General features: G+C 50.5%; 7 protein-coding genes across 7 annotated transcripts, besides 38 other annotated features; all 7 read right to left on the reverse strand.

Moving 5' to 3' along the window:
• Positions 1-41: part of a microsatellite that runs on past the window's edge.
• Positions 1-14,406: part of a sequence feature (heterozygous, non-Esmeraldo-like haplotype) that runs on past the window's edge.
• Positions 54-84: a microsatellite.
• Positions 567-612: a sequence feature (T-rich).
• Tc00.1047053506789.220 (hypothetical protein, conserved) lies at positions 611-2,053 on the reverse strand (the record flags this gene model as incomplete). The annotated part of the gene is made up of 1 exon (XM_814829.1): positions 611-2,053. One exon carries the CDS (start codon positions 2,051-2,053, stop codon positions 611-613), a length of 1,443 nt encoding a protein of 480 aa, XP_819922.1.
• Positions 917-997: a sequence feature (GA-rich).
• Positions 2,268-2,295: a sequence feature (AT_rich).
• Positions 2,314-2,403: a sequence feature (T-rich).
• Positions 2,528-2,551: a microsatellite.
• Positions 2,638-2,726: a sequence feature (GA-rich).
• Positions 2,746-8,121, reverse strand: Tc00.1047053506789.230 (hypothetical protein, conserved; the record flags this gene model as incomplete). The annotated part of the gene is made up of 1 exon (XM_814830.1): positions 2,746-8,121. One exon carries the CDS (start codon positions 8,119-8,121, stop codon positions 2,746-2,748), a length of 5,376 nt encoding a protein of 1,791 aa, XP_819923.1.
• Positions 5,874-5,901: a microsatellite.
• Positions 8,266-8,344: a sequence feature (T-rich).
• Positions 8,466-8,495: a microsatellite.
• Positions 8,848-9,570, reverse strand: Tc00.1047053506789.240 (hypothetical protein, conserved; the record flags this gene model as incomplete). Its single annotated transcript, XM_814831.1, has 1 exon — positions 8,848-9,570. One exon carries the CDS (start codon positions 9,568-9,570, stop codon positions 8,848-8,850), a length of 723 nt encoding a protein of 240 aa, XP_819924.1.
• Positions 9,414-9,456: a microsatellite.
• Positions 9,912-10,164: a mobile genetic element.
• On the reverse strand, positions 10,223-13,507 carry Tc00.1047053506789.249 (hypothetical protein, conserved; the record flags this gene model as incomplete). Its single annotated transcript, XM_814840.1, has 1 exon — positions 10,223-13,507. One exon carries the CDS (start codon positions 13,505-13,507, stop codon positions 10,223-10,225), a length of 3,285 nt encoding a protein of 1,094 aa, XP_819933.1.
• Positions 13,658-13,678: a microsatellite.
• Positions 13,773-13,806: a sequence feature (AT_rich).
• On the reverse strand, positions 13,854-14,324 carry Tc00.1047053506789.260 (hypothetical protein, conserved; the record flags this gene model as incomplete). Its single annotated transcript, XM_814832.1, has 1 exon — positions 13,854-14,324. One exon carries the CDS (start codon positions 14,322-14,324, stop codon positions 13,854-13,856), a length of 471 nt encoding a protein of 156 aa, XP_819925.1.
• Positions 14,407-15,092: a sequence feature (haploid, non-Esmeraldo-like haplotype).
• Positions 14,558-14,587: a microsatellite.
• Positions 14,710-14,764: a microsatellite.
• Positions 14,766-14,805: a microsatellite.
• Positions 14,853-14,875: a microsatellite.
• Positions 14,909-14,937: a sequence feature (AT_rich).
• Positions 14,984-15,017: a microsatellite.
• Positions 15,031-15,091: a microsatellite.
• Positions 15,093-15,303: a sequence feature (areas merged during assembly that could not be assigned to a particular haplotype. This can correspond to areas where the two haplotypes were merged or to regions with more than two copies in the genome that were merged during assembly.).
• Positions 15,128-15,229: a sequence feature (CT-rich).
• Positions 15,239-15,277: a sequence feature (GA-rich).
• Positions 15,304-18,891: part of a sequence feature (heterozygous, non-Esmeraldo-like haplotype) that runs on past the window's edge.
• Tc00.1047053506789.270 (hypothetical protein, conserved) lies at positions 15,325-17,298 on the reverse strand (the record flags this gene model as incomplete). The annotated part of the gene is made up of 1 exon (XM_814833.1): positions 15,325-17,298. The coding sequence occupies one exon, from the start codon at positions 17,296-17,298 to the stop codon at positions 15,325-15,327; it is 1,974 nt and encodes a 657-aa protein (XP_819926.1).
• Positions 15,965-15,991: a microsatellite.
• Positions 16,541-16,583: a sequence feature (T-rich).
• Positions 16,902-16,950: a microsatellite.
• Positions 16,977-17,040: a microsatellite.
• Positions 17,387-17,411: a microsatellite.
• Positions 17,435-17,459: a sequence feature (AT_rich).
• Positions 17,526-17,554: a microsatellite.
• Positions 17,611-17,652: a microsatellite.
• Positions 17,703-17,738: a sequence feature (AT_rich).
• Positions 17,794-17,857: a sequence feature (CT-rich).
• On the reverse strand, positions 17,910-18,833 carry Tc00.1047053506789.280 (methylthioadenosine phosphorylase, putative; the record flags this gene model as incomplete). The annotated part of the gene is made up of 1 exon (XM_814834.1): positions 17,910-18,833. The coding sequence occupies one exon, from the start codon at positions 18,831-18,833 to the stop codon at positions 17,910-17,912; it is 924 nt and encodes a 307-aa protein (XP_819927.1).

Raw genomic sequence — 18,891 nt, forward strand, 5'->3', positions numbered from 1 at the left:
TACATATATATATATATACATATGTGTGTGTGTTTATGTATGCAGGATGGGATACAATAACAATAACAACTACAACAACAACAAAAAGGGGTCACAAACACACAGGTGCATGAGATCCTCCTTCCCTTCTTTTCCCCCATTGCGATTGGCGAAATGACGTATCAGAGTCACACGGACGTAAATGCTTTGGGGAGGAAGAAGAAAGAAACAAAAAGAAAAGAAGGGCGAAAACAGCCAAGCCAAGCCCGTTTGCCATCATATCCTCCTTTCCAATGTGAAAACTGTCTACTAAGTATAAAAAAAAGAAAAGCAGGAGACGGACTAGGAATTCTTCCCTCACTCCCTCCTTCCTTTCCTTTTTCCCGTATCCCACATACACGCGTGTATGTGGCATACTCTCCTCACACAAAAATCCCACTAGAATTCCCAACTGAGTCTTCCATGTCAAGAGCTCTGTGTACACATCTATCTATATATATATATGTAGGTTTAATGTTTATGTATGCATTGCATCATTCTACCCCATTTGTGTCTTATTCTTCCCAACAGGTTCCCCTCTCCTCGCCCTTTTCTTTTTTTTTTTTTAAATTCTTCTTTATTCTCTTCTCTTCTACACACACTTTTCACCTCTCATTTCTTTCCTCACCCTGTTATCATTATTGTTATTATTATTAACAGCCGGTTGTACCGTCGTGCCAAATGTATTAAATGTCTGCATGTATGGAAATGTCCAGTGTAAATTTTCTGCCACGGTTATACCGGGGTTGTGCGAGATATCAAAGCGTGTAACGCCGACAAGCCTCGGTTCAATTTCCCCAAAAACCGTCTTTGCAATGTCCTGACGTGTCAACTGCGGTATAAACGTTTCATGAAAGACCCTTGAATTACCTCCAGTGCCGTACAACAATTGCTGCGCGGATGATGCGGAGGAAGAAGAGGAGGAAGAAAAGGAAGAGGAGGACGATAACGACGACAAGGACGATGACATGGGGGAGGACGTTGCATGAAACGTAGGGCCGCTACCACCACCAACACTATTCCCTCCATTCGTGGCGGAGACAACGTGCCCTGTAAAGAGTGCAAATCCCTGCAAGTCCGGGTGATTTGTCCGTTCCCCACGCAACTCCAGGCGCCTCAATATACGCCGAATCGTGTATCGAACCATTTCGTACGTTCTGTTCATTTTTTTAGCATGTAGTTGCATGTCAGAGGCCTCCCACGGCCAGTACTGTGGCTCACGTGGGGATGTAATCGTCAGCCGTTGCCGATATTCCTCACTTCGTGCTCGACTGTACCGCTTTTCCGTTATTGCTTTGGCCGCCGCAGAGGAAAAAAGCGGCGAGACGTGTTGTGACGCGTCAATAGGACGCAGCCCCCGCAGAATACCAAAGAGGTTCATGCCCCGCAGCTGCACCCCCACAAGTGTAAAAACCGGATCATCATCTATGTTCCGCAAGAGTCGGACCCCGTCGCTGCCCTTCTTTATCCCTCCAACCGACCCGCCGACAATTTCCTTCTGCGACTTGGCAAGAATGCGCGGCATGTCAATAAGCGTGTCTATTGGATAACGAAGCGCCATGCATGTTATTCCTTCCCATGTACAGTAGTCTTCTCCCCGCCACACGAGTCGTAGCCGTGGAATGGACGTTGAGAGAAGTTTCAAAAAATGCAGTGTCTCAATCCGCATGTAATCGGCATGCCGCATCGCACGTACACGCTGCCGCCACACAAACTGTCTTGCTTTTTCCTCCACCCCCTCCACCCCCCTCTTGCCACCATGTGTATTAGATCCCTTATCCGTCCCTATTCCATTATGATTGTTGTTATTATTCCCACCCTTACCAGATCCACTGCTTCTTGTCTCTGATATGCCCTTCAATACGTTATTCATATCTAAATTTGAATTCGGGCGCTGGAACTGTTGTAATGGAATTACATGCCGCACCGTCGTGTCCCCAACAGGTGTGCTGTACGCCAACACAAGTGCAAAAGAGACGGCATACAATAACAGCATTGACGGCGGTACGGGTGTGTGAAGAGATGGGACAAGCATCTACTTTTTCCCCTCCCTCCCCCCCGCAACAGTCCCAACACACAAACACGCAACCAACTATAAATAAATCTAACCATACACATACATACAGAGAAAGAAAAAGAAATAAATTTGACATGGAAAAAGGTAAGTGCATATATATATATATACATATGCACACAGCTGATTATTTTATTCATATTTTCTTTTTTCTCTTAGTATAAATCAATCAATCAATATATAAAATATATATATATATATAACCAATCATCATGACGTCCTCTTTTTTCATTTCTTCCTTCATGTGTTTTGTTTCCCTGTTTTTTTTCTTTTTCTTTTTCTTTCCTTTTTGTTGTTCTTTCATTCCTTTTGGTGGATTCGTTCCACTGATGTCTCCTCTCCCTCTCTCCCCATACACAAACATTACATGCACACGCAGGTGTAGGTACACGGATATTAATAAATAATAAATGTGTGTGTATCACAATTTGTCCATTTCTTTTTTTTTTTTTTTTTTTTCGTGTGTGTTTCGTTGTTGTGTGACTTCGTATTTCTTCTTCTTTTCTTCCATGACTCGTTGGTTTAAATAGGCGCAATAATTAAATGGAGAAGAAGGGGTGAAGAAGAAGAGGGAAGGAAGGGAAAAATAAGAAGAACAACAACAACAACAAAAAAAAAAAACGAAGAAAAAAAACGGATGTCGTCTGTTTCCCTTACGGCGGAAGGGTGACAAGGGCGCGGTGCTTCGCGACAAGCTCCGCAAGTACCGGCCATGTGCGTGGCGGGAGTCCAAGTATTTTTCGCTGCGCCGCTTCGACGCGTTCCTGCCGTGCGAGCTCAGCCTCCACTTCAGTCTTTGATTCGGTCGAGAAGAGAGATGTGGATGCATGCAACAAGAGTTGCGCCTGGTCGCCCTCCACGACGTTGTGGACGGGAGTCGGAGACACGGCTGCCGCGGCTGTGGCGGTCATGCGACCAGCGGCATTGTATGGGAGGTGTCCACTGCCTTCCTGCAGCGGGCAGCGTATGTGTGCGGCAACGAGCGGCTGCAGATGCGCCGCAAATACGGCGTCCTCCTCTCGCACAAATGGTGTGTACGCACCGACGGTGCCGAGGGACGTGGCGTAAAAAAGTATACGGAGCGCAAGCGATGGATCTGCGCCACCACTCGGATCGTAGTCATGGACACGTAGTGCCGTGACAAGTTGCCCGGTGTGGTGCACGGCAATCTCCTGCAGGACTTGTTCATGGGCAGCATAACGCTCAGCCTCCACAAGCTCGGCGTCACTCATTTGATGCAGCGGCTCCGCAAATCCAAGTCGTGCGTTCTGCGGTAGACGCAAGAAGGCAACGCTCCCAAAGCGGTCTGCCACGGCAATAGTGCGTTCATCGAGGCACACGACACTTGTCACGCTGCGGGGGACGGCATCGCGTGCCACGAGCATCAGGAAAGACATCGAACCGCCTGCGCCACTGCCCGGCTGCACCGTCGCAATAAAGACCGATTGATCGAGTGTGCCACACACGATAAGAAGACGTTTTTCTCGCGCAATGTTCCCGTTACTTGGTCCACAGCGAAAAAGATCGGGTGCATACGTGGCTGTGGTGGCGGATGCAGCGCCGGGTGGCGAAATAAAGACGGTCTCGATGGCGGTGATGCGACTCGGCACTTTTGGAAGCCGCCGCTTGCGCAGAAAGCGACGTTGCCCCCACGCGTATACCTGCAGTCCATTCTCCGGCCCCAAGCCAACAAACAAGAGGCCCACCTCTGGACAAATGTGCAGCGCCGAGGGATAATCCAAGAGTGGCGCCGCCCGGTACGACGCAGCCAGTGTTCCTTCTGCCAAACCTTCAGCGCTTGTTTCTGCTGCGGCAATAAGTGTGTCATGTAGCTGCTCAAGGCGGAGTGTGGAGGAGGCGGTACCGCCTCCTCCTCCTGCTGCTGCTGGTTGACTCACAAGAAAGCGAAACGCGCGAAGGCGGCCTTGAGTCCATGAGGGGCCAACACCGCAGCCACTTCCATGCGTGTATTGCTCCGCACAGCCTGCCACCACCACCGGCTCTTTCCCAAAGTCCTTCACAAAGCTCCCAACAGCGGCGGAGAGTACAGCCTCACGCTCTTGGAAGTACAAGGGCGGATCTAGTCGGTCTGTTCGCTTGTTGTACAGTTGTAGCGTGCTGACGTAATGATCCGGGTGGTTCAACGAACGCTGAGGTTTGTCCAGTGCAATCCCAACTCCACCTCTAGCAGAATTCATATGACTATTCTTGTTGTTATTCGTATCGTTCTTGGCATCATCCGCGGCGTTCGACATGTTGTTACTTTGAATGCGGCGCTGTTGCTCCGCTGCCGCTGCCACCGCCGCCGCGGACGCCCGTCTTAACGCAGCAACACCGTATCCACGATGTTCCGTGCCGATAACAATCAAATACTCCGCCCGTGTTGGATGCTGAAGAAGTCGCCGCCCTGCCACGGAAAGGGGCGTGTGGCCAAAACTGTACTCCAACGACGTTTCTGCCGTACTCGTTCCACCACTCTGCTGTGCGGCAAAAAGGGACAATGTATTGCCCGCGACGCCAAGTACCAACTCTTCCCGCGCCCCCGTTGGCATCTCCACCTCCGTTGTGGCTGACCCCGTCGAACTCGCATTGAAAGTGGGTGGCCGACGGAATGACGCGTACATCACTTGCGGCGATGGGAAGCGCCAAGGCACGGTCTTGGGCAAGCCATCACGCACATCACAACGCCAGTTAAATTCCCCACACAATACATAGCATGCACGTTCACCATCGCCAGCAATCATCTGACATGGCGCACTACCACACGTTAACACGGCCCGGTCCATTACTCTATATGTTGCCGCATCCAACTCACAGCGTGTCACCGTCCCGTCAATGTGGCCAATAAAACAGAAGAGACGTCGTACCCCACCAGTTCTTCCAAGATATGTTAAAAGAACCGATACAATCGCTGGTGGAATGCCGCCGTTATTATCATCCGCGGTGCAGTGAATGGTTTCCAATGGTTCCCGCAACTTTTTGGGATTCACAATGTAGACTTCATGACTTGCGGTGGCAATGGCCGCTAACATCGCCACCGAAGATGTTGCTAAAGAAGGATGCAACGAAGCGCTAAACTGTTTGTATTCAACATCTGGATCTCGTAGAAGTGATATGGCGGGGGCATGAGGAAAGGACGGAATTGCCTCCAGTTGTTGTAGTCGTGTCCCACTTATTCCCATGTCAAAGCTGGAAATACCGCCTCCTTGGGCAAAAGAAACCACGATGGTGTTTCCAGAAACCGCAGCGGCAAGAATACGCTTGCCATGGGGATGCATCCACGTGGCACTCTCCGCCATGGGCCTCGTTCCCATGGCGCCCTGTTGCTGTTCCGTACGATACGGAAGCACAACAATACAACTCGGCGTGATTTGAACATATCCCACACCGTAGTGCAGAGTTCCTGCCGCAATGGTGTGCTCAGATGTGACAAATCCCGAGAGTGTATCGGGTTCAACGTGCCCTGTCAGTGCGAGCGAAAGCACGGTGGTGCCTTGCCGTGTTGAAAGAAGTAACTTATCGTCCCATAATTCACTGCTCGCAAGGCGAGAGGAGTTCTTGGCAGTGGATCGGTATCTTCCACCGTTCGTTGTCTTTTTTGTCTCCATCTGCATTTCACGCCACCGCTGCTGCATCGCCGTTGCCGAGATCAACGGGGTCAGATGGAAGAACACTGCCGGTAACGTAAAGGAGCTTTCCAGCCTTGCTGCATACCCATAGCGAGCATGGAACAACACACTATCGGAGCCGCGTCCCACCAATGCGTCAATCTGAACATGAGGTTGTTGTTGTTGTTGTTGTCGTTCTTGATGAGTTTCAACATCCTGCTCGCCTTGTGGAATCGTCACAACGAAGGATGTAATCGCGGGTGTGCTCGGGTACGTTTCAAGCAGTACCATGTGCCGCAGCGACGGATGCGGAATAAAAAGTGGAACAACACGGCCTTTTTGTTGTTGTGGCGTCTTCGGCAGTGACGATGGTGGTGGGAGAAGTACTGCGGGCCCCCCCGCTTTGGGCAATGAGGGCGGCGGCATCATCCCTCCGCGAGGGACACCTGTCCCTTCTTCCTCCTCTTCCTCCGTCACCGCCGCAGCGGAAGGATTGGAAGAAGGATTCGAATTCAGAGGAGTTGGCAGGATGATGCCTTTTGTCTCCTCATCATACCCATCCTCGTGACGGCGGCTGTCATGCCGTTGGTCGACCATCCGCATCCTTGATAGGATGTACTCCTCATCTGAGCGGTAGCCATCCTTCACAATCTTGTACAGCCCATGCGTCGGGGAGGACTCACTCGCAGCAAAAACAAAGCCACGACGGAAGAGCACCATGACCGTCGTCGGTGGTATTGTATCAAAGTAAGTCACAGTCAGTGGAGATGGTACGGAGACAGGTGGGACCGAACCCGTGGGAGGACCGATGCGTCGCTGCTGCTGCTGCATCCGCAGCGCATCATAGGAGCGCTGCACATCCATAATTGTAAGACTAATGCGGAACACATCACCCTGGTCATCCTGCAGCAACATAAAGAAATCATTCCGCACACACGTCATGGCATGGGAAATAATCATTGGGTCATAAAGCTGTTCACGGAAGTCATTGCGTCGTGGAAAAGGCACGGCCGTTTTGAAAAGCGAGACGGAGGAGAGGCCGGAAGACAACAACGGTGTTTGCAGAGGCGGGGCGGAACTGGACATGCTGTTGCCAAGGATACCGCCGGCATGGAGCTGAGGTAGTAAATCGTACCATATGAGTTCTGCGTCCGTGCAGACAATGACCCCGCCGGGACCAAATGGGGCGGCGGGAACCGCAATGAGACGGTGCGCCGTCGCAGGGACGGAGACGAGATGTGTACGCTGCACCTGCCGCAGGCCAGCCAGGAAGGCATATACCACCAGTTGCTTCGATCGACCACTGCTGCTGCCGCTCTTTCCATGGGAAGTCTGCCTCGTGCTGGAATTGACACGCAAGAATGCCTGACCAGCTCCCACATTCGACGTGGCCGCCGCATTTCCAGAACCATCTGCGGAGGACGGCAATGTTTCCGCCTCAGGTATTTCCTGCTCAAGTGTTGCAAACGTGGCATTTTCCGTCGCGCCATCCAAGGCACACATAAAGAAAATGATTGTCTGGCGATGCGCCTCAACCGGGGAGCCAAATGACATAAGATCCCGTATAGCAGGCCGTCGTTTTGTGGACATGACGGCACCCTCAGGCCCCGCTTCTGCATCACGTGGCGACAACATGAGCAGCTCCTCCTCCGCCCCTTCCTGAAGTGAACTGCCACTCCCTCTGCGACCGCGTTGGGCGTAGTATTCCTCATGCTTGCGAAGCGGTACGAGTAATTTTAACCGCATCAACGCTGAAACAAACACGGCCCTCCCCAGCGGGTCCACAGCAAGGCGTGCACTCGGTACCGTCAACCGCGCCCCACTGCGGCCAAGGGCCACCTCACTCACACGAACAAACTTCCCACGCAGAGATGTTATCATCGACGTGTTTCGCATTCTTGTTGCTTCATCCTCTTCGTTATCGTCCTGCTTTGGATTGCTGCTGGTTGGGTCTTGCGCGAGTCGCGCCGGCACGGGGATCTCGTCGAGATCGTAACGCAGCAACACGAGACACCCCGTTTCGGATGTCACGGCGAGTCGCTGCATCGCCACACTGTCACTGGACGGCGTGTCAAGAATGCCAGCGGAGCCGCTCCCGCCGTGACCCGCAGAAGAACGCCCGGCGGCAGCGACGGTTGGCACCGTAGCAATTTGATAAATATTCGCAAAGAGGCGCGTGCTGTGAATACACTCCGCCACATTGCGGTCTACATGCAGCGTCCAAAGCTCAAGGGTGTCATGCCGTACCACCACAAAGTCCGTGGCACCAGGAAGGGTAAAGGTGCCAACAACGCAGTGTGTAATTTTCTGCGTTGGGATGATTGTTTGGTGATAAATTAAATCTGTGTTCGCCGGTGGATGACGCGGCGATGCTGCTGCTGCCACCGCCGCCGCCGCCTGTGGGGTGGTTCGTGTCGTCATCGTCCCTTCCTTGCCTTCTTTTCTTACCCTTACTCAACCGTGGCCCTGTCGTTACCCTCCCTTCGCCAAATACGAGCGGATGTGAGGTGGTGAAATTTGTCAGCGTTCGTATTTTGTAATGCGAACACGTGAATGCAAGAAAAATTCTCCTCCCTTCTTTTTTTTTTCTTCTTCTTCTTTCCTATTCCTTTTGTTTCTCCTTCGTTCTTTTCCCTTCTTTTTTGCGGCAAGGAAATTTATATAAAAGAGAGAAATGTGGAAAGAAGTGCAAGAGGTGGGTGCAAGAGAAGATGCATGCATGCATACAAGAGACATGGCGAAATGCGGCTCACAACAGTAAGTAGAAATAAATAAATAAATAAATAAATAAATAAGAAGCCAAGCAAGCCTGTGAAAAGCCGCTGTTGTAATATGTCCAATGTCGTCTCGGCATCCCGCGGGCGTTTGTTGTCCCCCCACACGCACACACACATACGCACTCACCCCGCAGACCAACTGACTGACCAAATACAAACCCCTTCTCCCCCCCTCCCTTCCTCTCCTCAAAAAAGAAAAAACATACACACATACGCGTACAGAAAACAAAAGACCATAAAAATAGACAAACACCAGGACAGGGCTCTTCCATTGGTCGCCCCTTCCACTCCCTCCCTCCCCACACGGCACCTCTCAAATTAAATGCTTTTGTATGCGGGGACTATGGGGAGAAATGAGGGGTTTGTCCACTTACGCCGCCTTTGACACAATCGCCGGTTTCTTCAACATGGCGAGTGCATCTGGCACTTGAACTGTGTCATCACCACTACGGCCTTCTGCTCCCTTTTCATTTCCCGCCGTCGTTGCTCCTTCCGATGCCGCCTTGGCTGCAGCTGTCTTCTTGCGCTGGGACGCCAGTACGGGGGCGGGAATATCCCACGTCTCCGCGCCCATCACCCGCATCGTGTACAGGAACAGCCCAATGCTCAGACAGCCGAGTGCGACGCCAATGTAGTTTGCATACCGCCTTTCGTCGCCGTACAGCCAGTCGCGGTACATACCGGACTCGTCAAACGTCCCCTCGCCCTGAGTCTCGCGTAGGCGGTAGTCTTTTCCGCCCGCCACATTTGTAATTAAGTTCGCGTTCTTCCACCGTACACTATTGTTAAGTTTGTGAGCGGTTTTGTACACCGGTAGGCTGTGCGCTACCGGCGGACCTTTCCGCGCCCTGTGCTCGCCAGGTTTGATGTCAAGAGGCCCTTCAAACAACTCCTTACGAAATCCACGTCGCTGCGTGTACGCGGCACTGGATGCAGCCATCACCGCGGTCAACTCCACCACCACCACCGCCCCACCACCTGCGTCAGGACTACCGGTAGTCAAGGAAACGACACTGCTACGGCACGGTCGACGCATCGTTGCGAGGACCCCACCCGGGGCATACGACGACACATGACGATACATACGCTTCATTCACCACACACACAAGCACACTTAATCCAACAAGAAAATAATATATATTTATAAGAAAAACTTCTCCTCCTACTCTGCCCTTTCCTGTTGCTTTTAGAAGAAAAAAAAAAAAGAGGGAGGGAAAAAGAAAGAGAGTGGCAGAGAAGTCCCCCTCTCACTGGAGAGTCGTCAAGGAAATACAACTCATCCAAAAAAAGTATCCCTTTGGCCACTCTTTTACACGTTGCATTGGTAAATACATACATGACCAACCTCAGTTTCCACTCTTCCTCCTCGTCATCCAAGTAACTTCGGAAAGAGACCCTTGCGAGTACATCGCATGGTTCCAATTGTTTTCCAAGTTTTTTTTGTTTTTTTTCTTCTTCTCTTACCAGTCGTAGTAACTACACCTCAATTGTGCAGCTCTGGTAAGCGTACGAAGGAATTCAGCAGCAAGGATAACCTTACTCCGCGGGCAGCCACTATAGAATGGCTCCAACATCTGCCCTTCCGGCCCGTAAAACTAAGTAACAACTACTCATCGGGTTTCAAGCATGAACAGCAGGCGCTTAGCTTCCTCTCTAGCAAAGAGTACTAGTCCCTGGCACCACGTTGTTTTCCAAGTCATATATACTAATATTTATACTAATACTTCTACTCTTTTTGTTGTTGTTTATATTCTTCGCAAAGTATTTTCTTGTTTCGTCCTTCCCCGCTCCGGTCGTAGATCGACGTGAAACGTGGGCCGTGGGCCTAACTTTGCACGGGTTTCGGCCGCCACGGCGGATGGAAGGAGAAATGCGTCGTCCAAGTTGATCTCGACCCCGGACGCATCGCGCCACGACACAAGAGTGTAGCGTTGAGACATGGAGGTATTCTTGATGGGGGACCGAGTTCTACTCAGCGCTTCACTGCAGATGTGTGACGTCGAATGGCTTCGATTCTGACTGTGGCCTCTCGTTTCACCGAGGCCCTCGCGAGGGAGCTCCGATGCGTCCAGGCGACGGCACTCTTGGCGCACCGCGATGGATTCAAGACCAGGACGCACGGATCCACGAGAATGCAAAAAGGAATTCGCGGAAAAATCCAATGACATCATCGGAGTGGGCATCTTCGGCTTCCTCGCTGTGGCTCCTGTTTTCTCCCTCATATAAATCCCCTTCGGTTCCTCAAGACCATTCTCAACACCTCCCTTACCTTTTTTGCCATGAAGTAACTGAAAAAAACCTAATGCATGAAACGGCAAATTGGGTGTGTGATTTCTCTGTCTAGAAGACTTCGGTGCTGAACTTTGCTCGGCTGCAGGCTTGGGATCAAACGCACGTGAGACAGCTTCATGTGTAGCGTCCTCAGCATTCCAATCCAACTGCCCTAATTGTGATAACTCCGATGCATCTTCCCGTGGCTCTGATGGCACCGACACCCGTCCCTCGACGTGATGAAAGGCATCCCTGTTGTTAGGGGAATCATGCTGATGCGTGTTTGACATCCTACCAGCATCATTGCTGGCCGTTTCTACCGTCTTTACAGAGCCAGTTCTGCTCCGGAATGACATGTGCCACTGCTCTTCCTGTTTCGGCTCCCGTGGCCATTCTCCACCATTATGCTTGAAGGCCAACCGCTCCTTGTCATTATCTTCCCACCTCGATGAATTCCTCTCGCTACCGACGTTCCATGTTGGACTGCATTGACTTTTCGTAGAGCCCTCTCCTACTATTCCTTCATGACTCTTACTGTCTACTGCTCCAGCCACAAGTTCGTACCTTTTCTTCTCGCCCACCCACTCCTTTAACAACGCTTTTGGGGTTTGTCGTGCAACAGGCGACGGAACCGTAAATAAGAGGGAAGGTGGAGTTTTTTGTTGCTGCGAGTTTCGTCGGATACCGGATTGCTGAAATCGAAGCGTTTCTTTCGTGGGTGACATTGTCCCCCAGTCCTCCATCCCCATCGGCGTCAGGTGACTGTTGCCACACCACAAACCACTGCGTCCCGGTGTCGTTGACATGAGACTGACGCTCACGTCGCAAATGCCTTTTGGCGTCCGTGAAGGACCCCCAACGGAGCCTGCGTCGGTCCCGCCCTCCCCCGGTACTGAGTAGTACGATGTGTTCCGTGTAGTCGCCGTTCCCATATCACCCTCTGGGTCATGAGTCCGAAACAAGGAAGGAGAAACCTCACGCCTCGCCGACTTTCGCCCACTCTCTTCTCGTTTGGTGAACTCAATCATGCCACGCTCAAAGCAGGGCGGTATATTTGACTGCCGCTGCTCCCGTTGACATTGCATCTCCCGAGTCCAACAATTCAAATGACCTTGTAAGATGGGGAGTCGCAGCGTCAACTCCGCGTATGTCGGCTCATGTGATACTTTAGGAAGAGGCAGTGGCGTCCCGTCTTCCGTCTTCTCATGGTCTTCTTGCACATATGGGCTCATGTAAGTTTCGGGATCTGGTAGACACAAGGTTGGCCCTGTAGCCTCCTTCACCGATTCGTCATGAAGGGATGGTAAGACAATTTCTTCCGCATAAAGAGGCTCAAAAAGTGCCTGTCGCAGTCTTTGCCAAATGACGTAGATTTCTTCCACGGCCGCTCGCTGAGCCATCACCACAAGCTGCGCTGACGGCCGCAGAAACACAAACTGCCCTGTCTGACAAATAGGACCCGCCAGCATATCCACCACTGCAATGGGAGCGTGTGAAAGTGTGTTGCGGTTAAGCTTGGCCTTGGATACTCCAGCAGCGCTAGCAAAACCTGTGCCATTCGTTATGCTACAACTGGCGCGACGCTTTGATACAGCAGTTGCCCTGCCGGTGTGTTGCAACGAGGGACCGCATCCTTGTAACTCACACACATTCACAATACCTTTTTCACTACGCGATGCCGTATGTTCATCTACCGCCGACATCGCCGTGGCAACCGATTGTTTGCGTGAGATATTTGCTAAGGAGGAGGATCTTGTTGTTATTGCTGAGACTACCCCAGATGACCGGTCATTGGCGGTGCCAGCGGCATTCTGCACGGGGCTATGCACCCGTCGTCCCTTTCCCACCACTGCCGCGTGCGAGTAGTTACGAATCGACACAACCTGCGGCATGACCTCAGGAACAAGCAGTGGACATTGTGCCTCATTGTCTACCATCGCATCTTGTCTCTGGTCTTCTTTCATCATGGCACACACCTGCTCAGATACCCGTGCAATCTCAGGGTCGTACGCCGTGCTGGCACCGAAGGGAGGGTAACGTACTGCCGGGGCGATGGTGAGCCGCCGCGCTTCACTTATTTCATCAATGCAAAACGTCACATCGACGCACACCCGCATGGGCGATCGTAGCGCCCGGATGAGGACGTCGTCAAAGTCCTCGTAGATCTGAAGTTCAGTGAGACTGGCGGGCGACCCGTCCAGGAGCGGGTCCTCAAAGACGCCAATGACACGTGTAACAAAGGCAGGCCAATAAAGTTCCGACTGCTCCTTCTGTTGATAGGGATGATGCGAGGGATAAGAACTTCGTCTACGCCGCTCATTTGGCCAAACAGCCAAAACCTTCTGAGACAAGCCGCCATCGCCTGTCGGCTTTAGCAGCTCGCAACGCACCCGCACAATTCCACGTGTTTGACTGTAATCTACCATGAGAGACATGTCCGAGCCCCCATTCACCGCCGCGTTGGCGTAGCAAGAGGCTGGGATCGTTCCCAACGGCACGATCCACGTACGTGGAAACTCCACCCGACTCAGCGCCCGTACGTTGAAGGCACCCGCTACTTTTGGCAGCCCGTAGTACATTTCATCGCCAACGCCAACACCGCCACCGTTGTTGTTGTTCCGCTCCTCCTCATCATCTCCGCTGTCATCTTCTCCGTCGTCCAGGCGCCCAATGCACCACTTGTTGTACTCGTCCATAAGAATTTCCATCGCCTCGGCTTCAAAAGGACGCTCCACTACATCCCGGAGGGAAAGTGACATGAAGACAATTCCAGAAACGCCCACCCACCCCCCCAAACACACACACTTTTTTTTTTCTTTTAAACTATGTACTTCTAAACAAATGGCCCTTCTTCTTCGACTTGACCTCACACACACTCACTACACACGTGTGGCATCACACGGGAGAGGCAACAACAACAACAACAACAAAAAAAAAGACAGAATGGCGTGTGAAGATTAAACCAAACCAATGGAAGGAAGTTACCCATCATAATTCACACAAATAAACCCGGAAAACGTGTCGTAAAAAAAAAAAAAATTGTATATATATATTTTAAGGACCAGACACACCAAGAGAAAAAAAAAACAATGCCGATGCCATGCCTCACAAAATGCCTCGTGAAGGTTGATGCGGCGGCACGGTTTCCCAACTCTCTGGGTATCGTGGACGCAGTCTCGCCCCGTACGCCTCCGTGTAACTTTCCGCCGGTCGTCCCGTTGCAGACATGATCTCCGGCATGGGACCAACTGTGCCTGGGAACTGCAGCTGTTCCCTCAATTCCTGTAGTCGCTCCGGTGATGTTGCACGTCGCGGTTGACACAACACATCCTGCACGCTATCCGAAGAGGAGGAGTAGACGCCGGGGCGTCGCGTTTCTGTGGTAGTTTGCTTCCCCACCACTGGCGGAAGCACGTAGGACTTGAGCGTGTAATACGGCCGCCGCAGCAATGCCTCGTTCTGCTCAACCGTGTCACGCTTCATCCATTCCGCCCTTCGCGCCCGCACTGGAAGCGGGTGCAGCAACTCTCGCCAGGCCGTGCGATAACGAAGCGTCGTGGCGGTACGTCGCAACATCCCTTCCCCTTCCCTCCCTTCAAAAAAAACAAAAACAAAAACCAAAGGATTCCCACACAAACACCCCCCACGTCAACCCTCACGCTTCTCTTTTTCCTTTACAGATGTGCAGACACCACGTGCAGTGAAATGGTGACTTGTGCGGCAAAACAAAACAAAACAACAACAACAAAAGAAACGGAACAGAGATTAACATCAATAATGGTAACAAGCGGCAAGGAAATACATCTACATATATATGTTTGTATGTATGTATGTATATACCTACAGGACGACACTCGGGGAAAAAGAAGAATAAAAAATAATTTACCAACAAATCAACCTCTCTCTCTCTCTTTTCTCTTTTCTCTTTTCTCTTTATTTGCTACAATAAAATGTAAGACCGACACACACACACAGACGCACACATGCACGACACGCACAAGCCATACATGCACACAAATACACACACACATATATATATATATATATATATATATATCTAATAGATCAATAAACTTATATATAGGAAAAAAAAAAAAAAGGTAGATAATAATAATAATAATAATAATTCCATTTAATAATGCGTCTTGTGTTTCTACGTGTATATTTATATATTTATATATAAATATATGGAAAAAAAATGAAGGTTGGGTTACTAGCAATGATGAATACAAAACCAAAAACAACAACAACAACAACAACAACAACAACTAATAAATATCACTTCATTTCCTTTCTTTTCTTTTCTTTTCTTTTCTTTTCTTTTTTTTTTTTTCCTTTTCTTTCATTGACGTTTTGTGCGCACATGCCCAGTCGCAATGTTCTTTTTCTTCTTCTTCTTCTATTCCCATTCATAAACTTCCCTCCTTTTTCTTTCGTTCTCTCTCCCTCTTCCCTCTATTTCTTTCTTCCTTCCTTTCTCTGCCATGTACAGAGAGAGAGAGAGAGAAAAGGGAAAAAAAGAAAGGGAGTCGCAGACACACGTGAATAACTAAACAAAAAGGGAGATCATTTCCAATCAGCGGCGTGTTGGACGAATTCCCTTTGGCCTCGCGATGGTTGTCATGCATTTAGGTATATGCCGCTGCGCCGTGAGCTCAGCAAACTTCCTACCACAATGCGGACATGGGACACGGTCATCGTATGCCTCTGGCATGGGCTGTTTTCCACCACTACCACCACCACCGCTTGGTGCATTCACATTCACTTGCCGCATTGCACGCATTGCGGCCTGAAATTGTTCATGTTGTATCTTCCACTTGGGCGGTTTGTCTGGATTTGTATTTGCAACCGCCACTGGATGCTTCTTTCCACCTTTTTGAGAGACACTGTTGCTAGGTGCGGTCACCTCACGAATACCCTCAATGCCTTCCAGTCGTTGCTCCTTCGTGTCAAAGACACCTCGCTTCTTCTGTAAATTTGAGCAGGCACTCTCGTGGCGTGCAAGAATGGACGCACGAAAGCTGCGACCGCACAATCCACATGGCATTAACGGTTCATTTGTCGGTGGCGGCGCCACAAACATGTCGGTTTTCCCCCTCTCGCCACCACCAACGACAACATCATCTAGGGAGATGTTGCTACGTGCCGACGGACGGGCGGGAATATTGCTCATCTTATTTTTGTTTATTCCCACCTTGGAGATAACAGACTGCAGCTGTTGTTGTTGTTGTTGTTGTTGTTGTCGCGGTCGCAAGGATGCTTCTCCACCCATTGTGGACGTCACATCCCCAACAGGCATATCGTCAAACTGCATGGGCGGATTGACACGGCTTGGTGTGCCCGCAGCAATGCCTCCAACTGTGCCGCGCTGCTGACGGGATGACAGACGCCTCAGTGGCGCTGTTTCCGGAAAATCATCCTTGTCATTTTTCTCTACATCCACATCAAAGTTCCATTCCGGCTTCTTTGCATGTTGCTGTTCTTGCTGCTGCTTAGAACGCCAGCCTTTCCGCGGGGATTCATACCGCCGCAGCCCCCAGTTATTCATGTCTTCTCCACCCGCTGGATCCTCCGCTCTCTCCACTTGCCGGGTTCCATGCTCAATACTCCCGGCACGAAGTTCTCTGCGGGCGGGACGCGATATGGCCGCTCCGGCAGTTCCCGCAACTGCACTTGCCGGTGGCGGTGCAAACACACGGGTTGCAAGTTCATACGCCTCATTCGTGTTATTGCTGGCCCTCGCCCTACCACCATTTCCACCAACTCTCCCCGCCACGTCCTGCAGCTGGGACTGTTGTTGTTCTTGTTCTCGTTGTTGTTTCTCCTTTTGTTTCTCCTTAAACTGCGCAATGGAGGCACGTAAAGAATCCAGCGAAATGCTGTTTCCAAATCTTTTCGTCCGCGTCGACAATTCCTGCGTTATGGGCGTACCAATTTGTACATTGTAACTACTACTTGTCAGCGTGCTAGTCCCAGGGTTCTCCACCTGCACAATCTGATCCGATAGCATGGCCCATAGTTGCCGCGCCTGGTCAGGGGTGATGATACCTGCTTTGGTGGCACGCTTAAAATCCTCCTCCACTACATTCGCAATGCGGCGACTACGTGCCGCTGGAGTCAAATTCGTTGTAGTCCCCAAGAGACCACTCCCGCTGCTGTTGCTGTTGTTATGGGTTTTGTTGCTGTTGTTGTTGTTGCTGTTCGTGCTGTAAGAAAGCGCCATCGACGGCTGCTGCTGCTGCTGCTGCTGCTGCTGCTGAAACTGCTGTTGCATCGGCTGTTGTTGCTGCTGAAACTGCTGACGTTCCTCACGAATCCTCCTCGCACGCTCCATTTGAGCCGCCCGTTTTGCTGCATAGTCCTGAACAAAATCCGTCGCTGTTGGCATGCCAAATTGTGTATATATGAATATATATATATGGATAATAGATATCCCTCTTCCTCTTCTTCGTTCTCTATTGGCCCTACTTTTTGGTGCTTGCCGCCCCATGCACGGATGATACATACACAGATACGTACATACAAAGGAAAGTGAGTGGGAAAGATGCATGCAGGGATGGGGAGAGTGGCGGACATGTCATAATGCCAACAACACTCCGGCACACACACAAACAAACAGCACTTTGCATTCATAAGATAAAAAAAAAAAAAAAGAAAAAAAAAGGATCATAAATACTTCCGTCTCCTTTTTTAAAATTAATTTATTTATTTCTTCGTTTCTTCGTACCCCGTGCCTTTCATAACCCAATCCCACCTTTTGGAGTGGGAAATAATAACAAAAAAAAAAGAAAGAAAGAAAGAAAGAAGAAACGCTTGTATCCCTCCAATTCATTTAAACCAATAATACGTGACAGACCAATCCATATTTATTTACATGCATACATATTATATATATATATATATACCTATAAAAAAAAAAATAGGATGAATCCCCACGCAAAAAATCAGCCCAACATAATAAATAAATTATATATGATAATGATATAATATGTGGCTGGTGTAGCCGTCGATATCATGTTTCTATGCATACATAAATACCCTCCACCTCTCATCTTTCCCTCTCAATGCCTCTCTCTCTCTCTCTCTTCTTTTTTTTTTTTCCTTTCTCTGCAAATATAGAGAGAATTATGTGGCACACGGACATTCTGATTTACTTTCCAATCATGGGGCGAGATGCGGGCACGACGCCAGGAGCACCGCAAGCCGCTCACGCACTTCTTTTGATATGGCCGATGGGGAGGTGGTGATGGCGTGCTTTAGTAGACTGTGGGCGGGATCGGTAAAGAAATCCTTGCCCAATGCAGAGATGACTTCCAGTGTGCAAGTCCGCGATTTGTCAACGTTCTGCTCGAGCGTCTTCCTCACATTCGCCTCAGTGACATGCGGGGCATCGCTCCAGGCATCCATGTCCGTTACCATGGCAATAACAAGATACGCCATCTCCGCCTCCCGTGCAAGCTTTGCCTCCGTTGCGGTTGTCATCCCAATGAGGTGGCCGCCCAGCTGCTTGTTCATAAGCGACTCTGCCTTTGTGCTGAACTGCGGCCCCTCCATCGTCACACTTGTGCCCTGTTCATGCAGCCGCCACCCTTCCTTCCCTGCCGCAAGACCGGGAAATGTACGGTGCACGGCGTCCCGTGCGAGTTTGCGGAAGGCCGCCGATGTCGGAAAGGCAAAGTCACAGTGGGCAACGATGCCGTTTTCAAAGAACGTCGATTTGCGTCCGGTCGTGCGGTCAATGATTTGGTCCACCAGCACAAGGTCGCCCGGCTGGTAGTTGCTGTCCAGTGAGCCCACGGCGTTAATGGCAATGAGGTAGCGCACCCCAAGCACCTTCATTGCATACACATTGGCGCGGTAGTTCACCTCCGACGGGTTCAGTACGTGACCAACACCGTGACGAGGTAGGAAGGCACAGTCGACGCCTCCGACTTTAGCCACGCAGATATCGCCACTGGGACGTCCAAAAGGGGTGTCAATGGCGTAATACTTCACTTCATTCAGGTTGTGCAGTTGATAGACACCAGAGCCGCCAAAAACACCAACGAGCACAGGGCTTCCGTGTGGATTGCTGCAGTGGGACATGGCGCGGAATATTTTGAAACGACTTCTTCTTTGTTTTCTTTTTTTCGTTTCTTGTCAA

Source organism: Trypanosoma cruzi, genomic scaffold, assembly GCF_000209065.1.
Source record: "Trypanosoma cruzi strain CL Brener 1047053516737 genomic scaffold, whole genome shotgun sequence".
NCBI classification, from domain to species: domain Eukaryota; phylum Euglenozoa; class Kinetoplastea; order Trypanosomatida; family Trypanosomatidae; genus Trypanosoma; species Trypanosoma cruzi.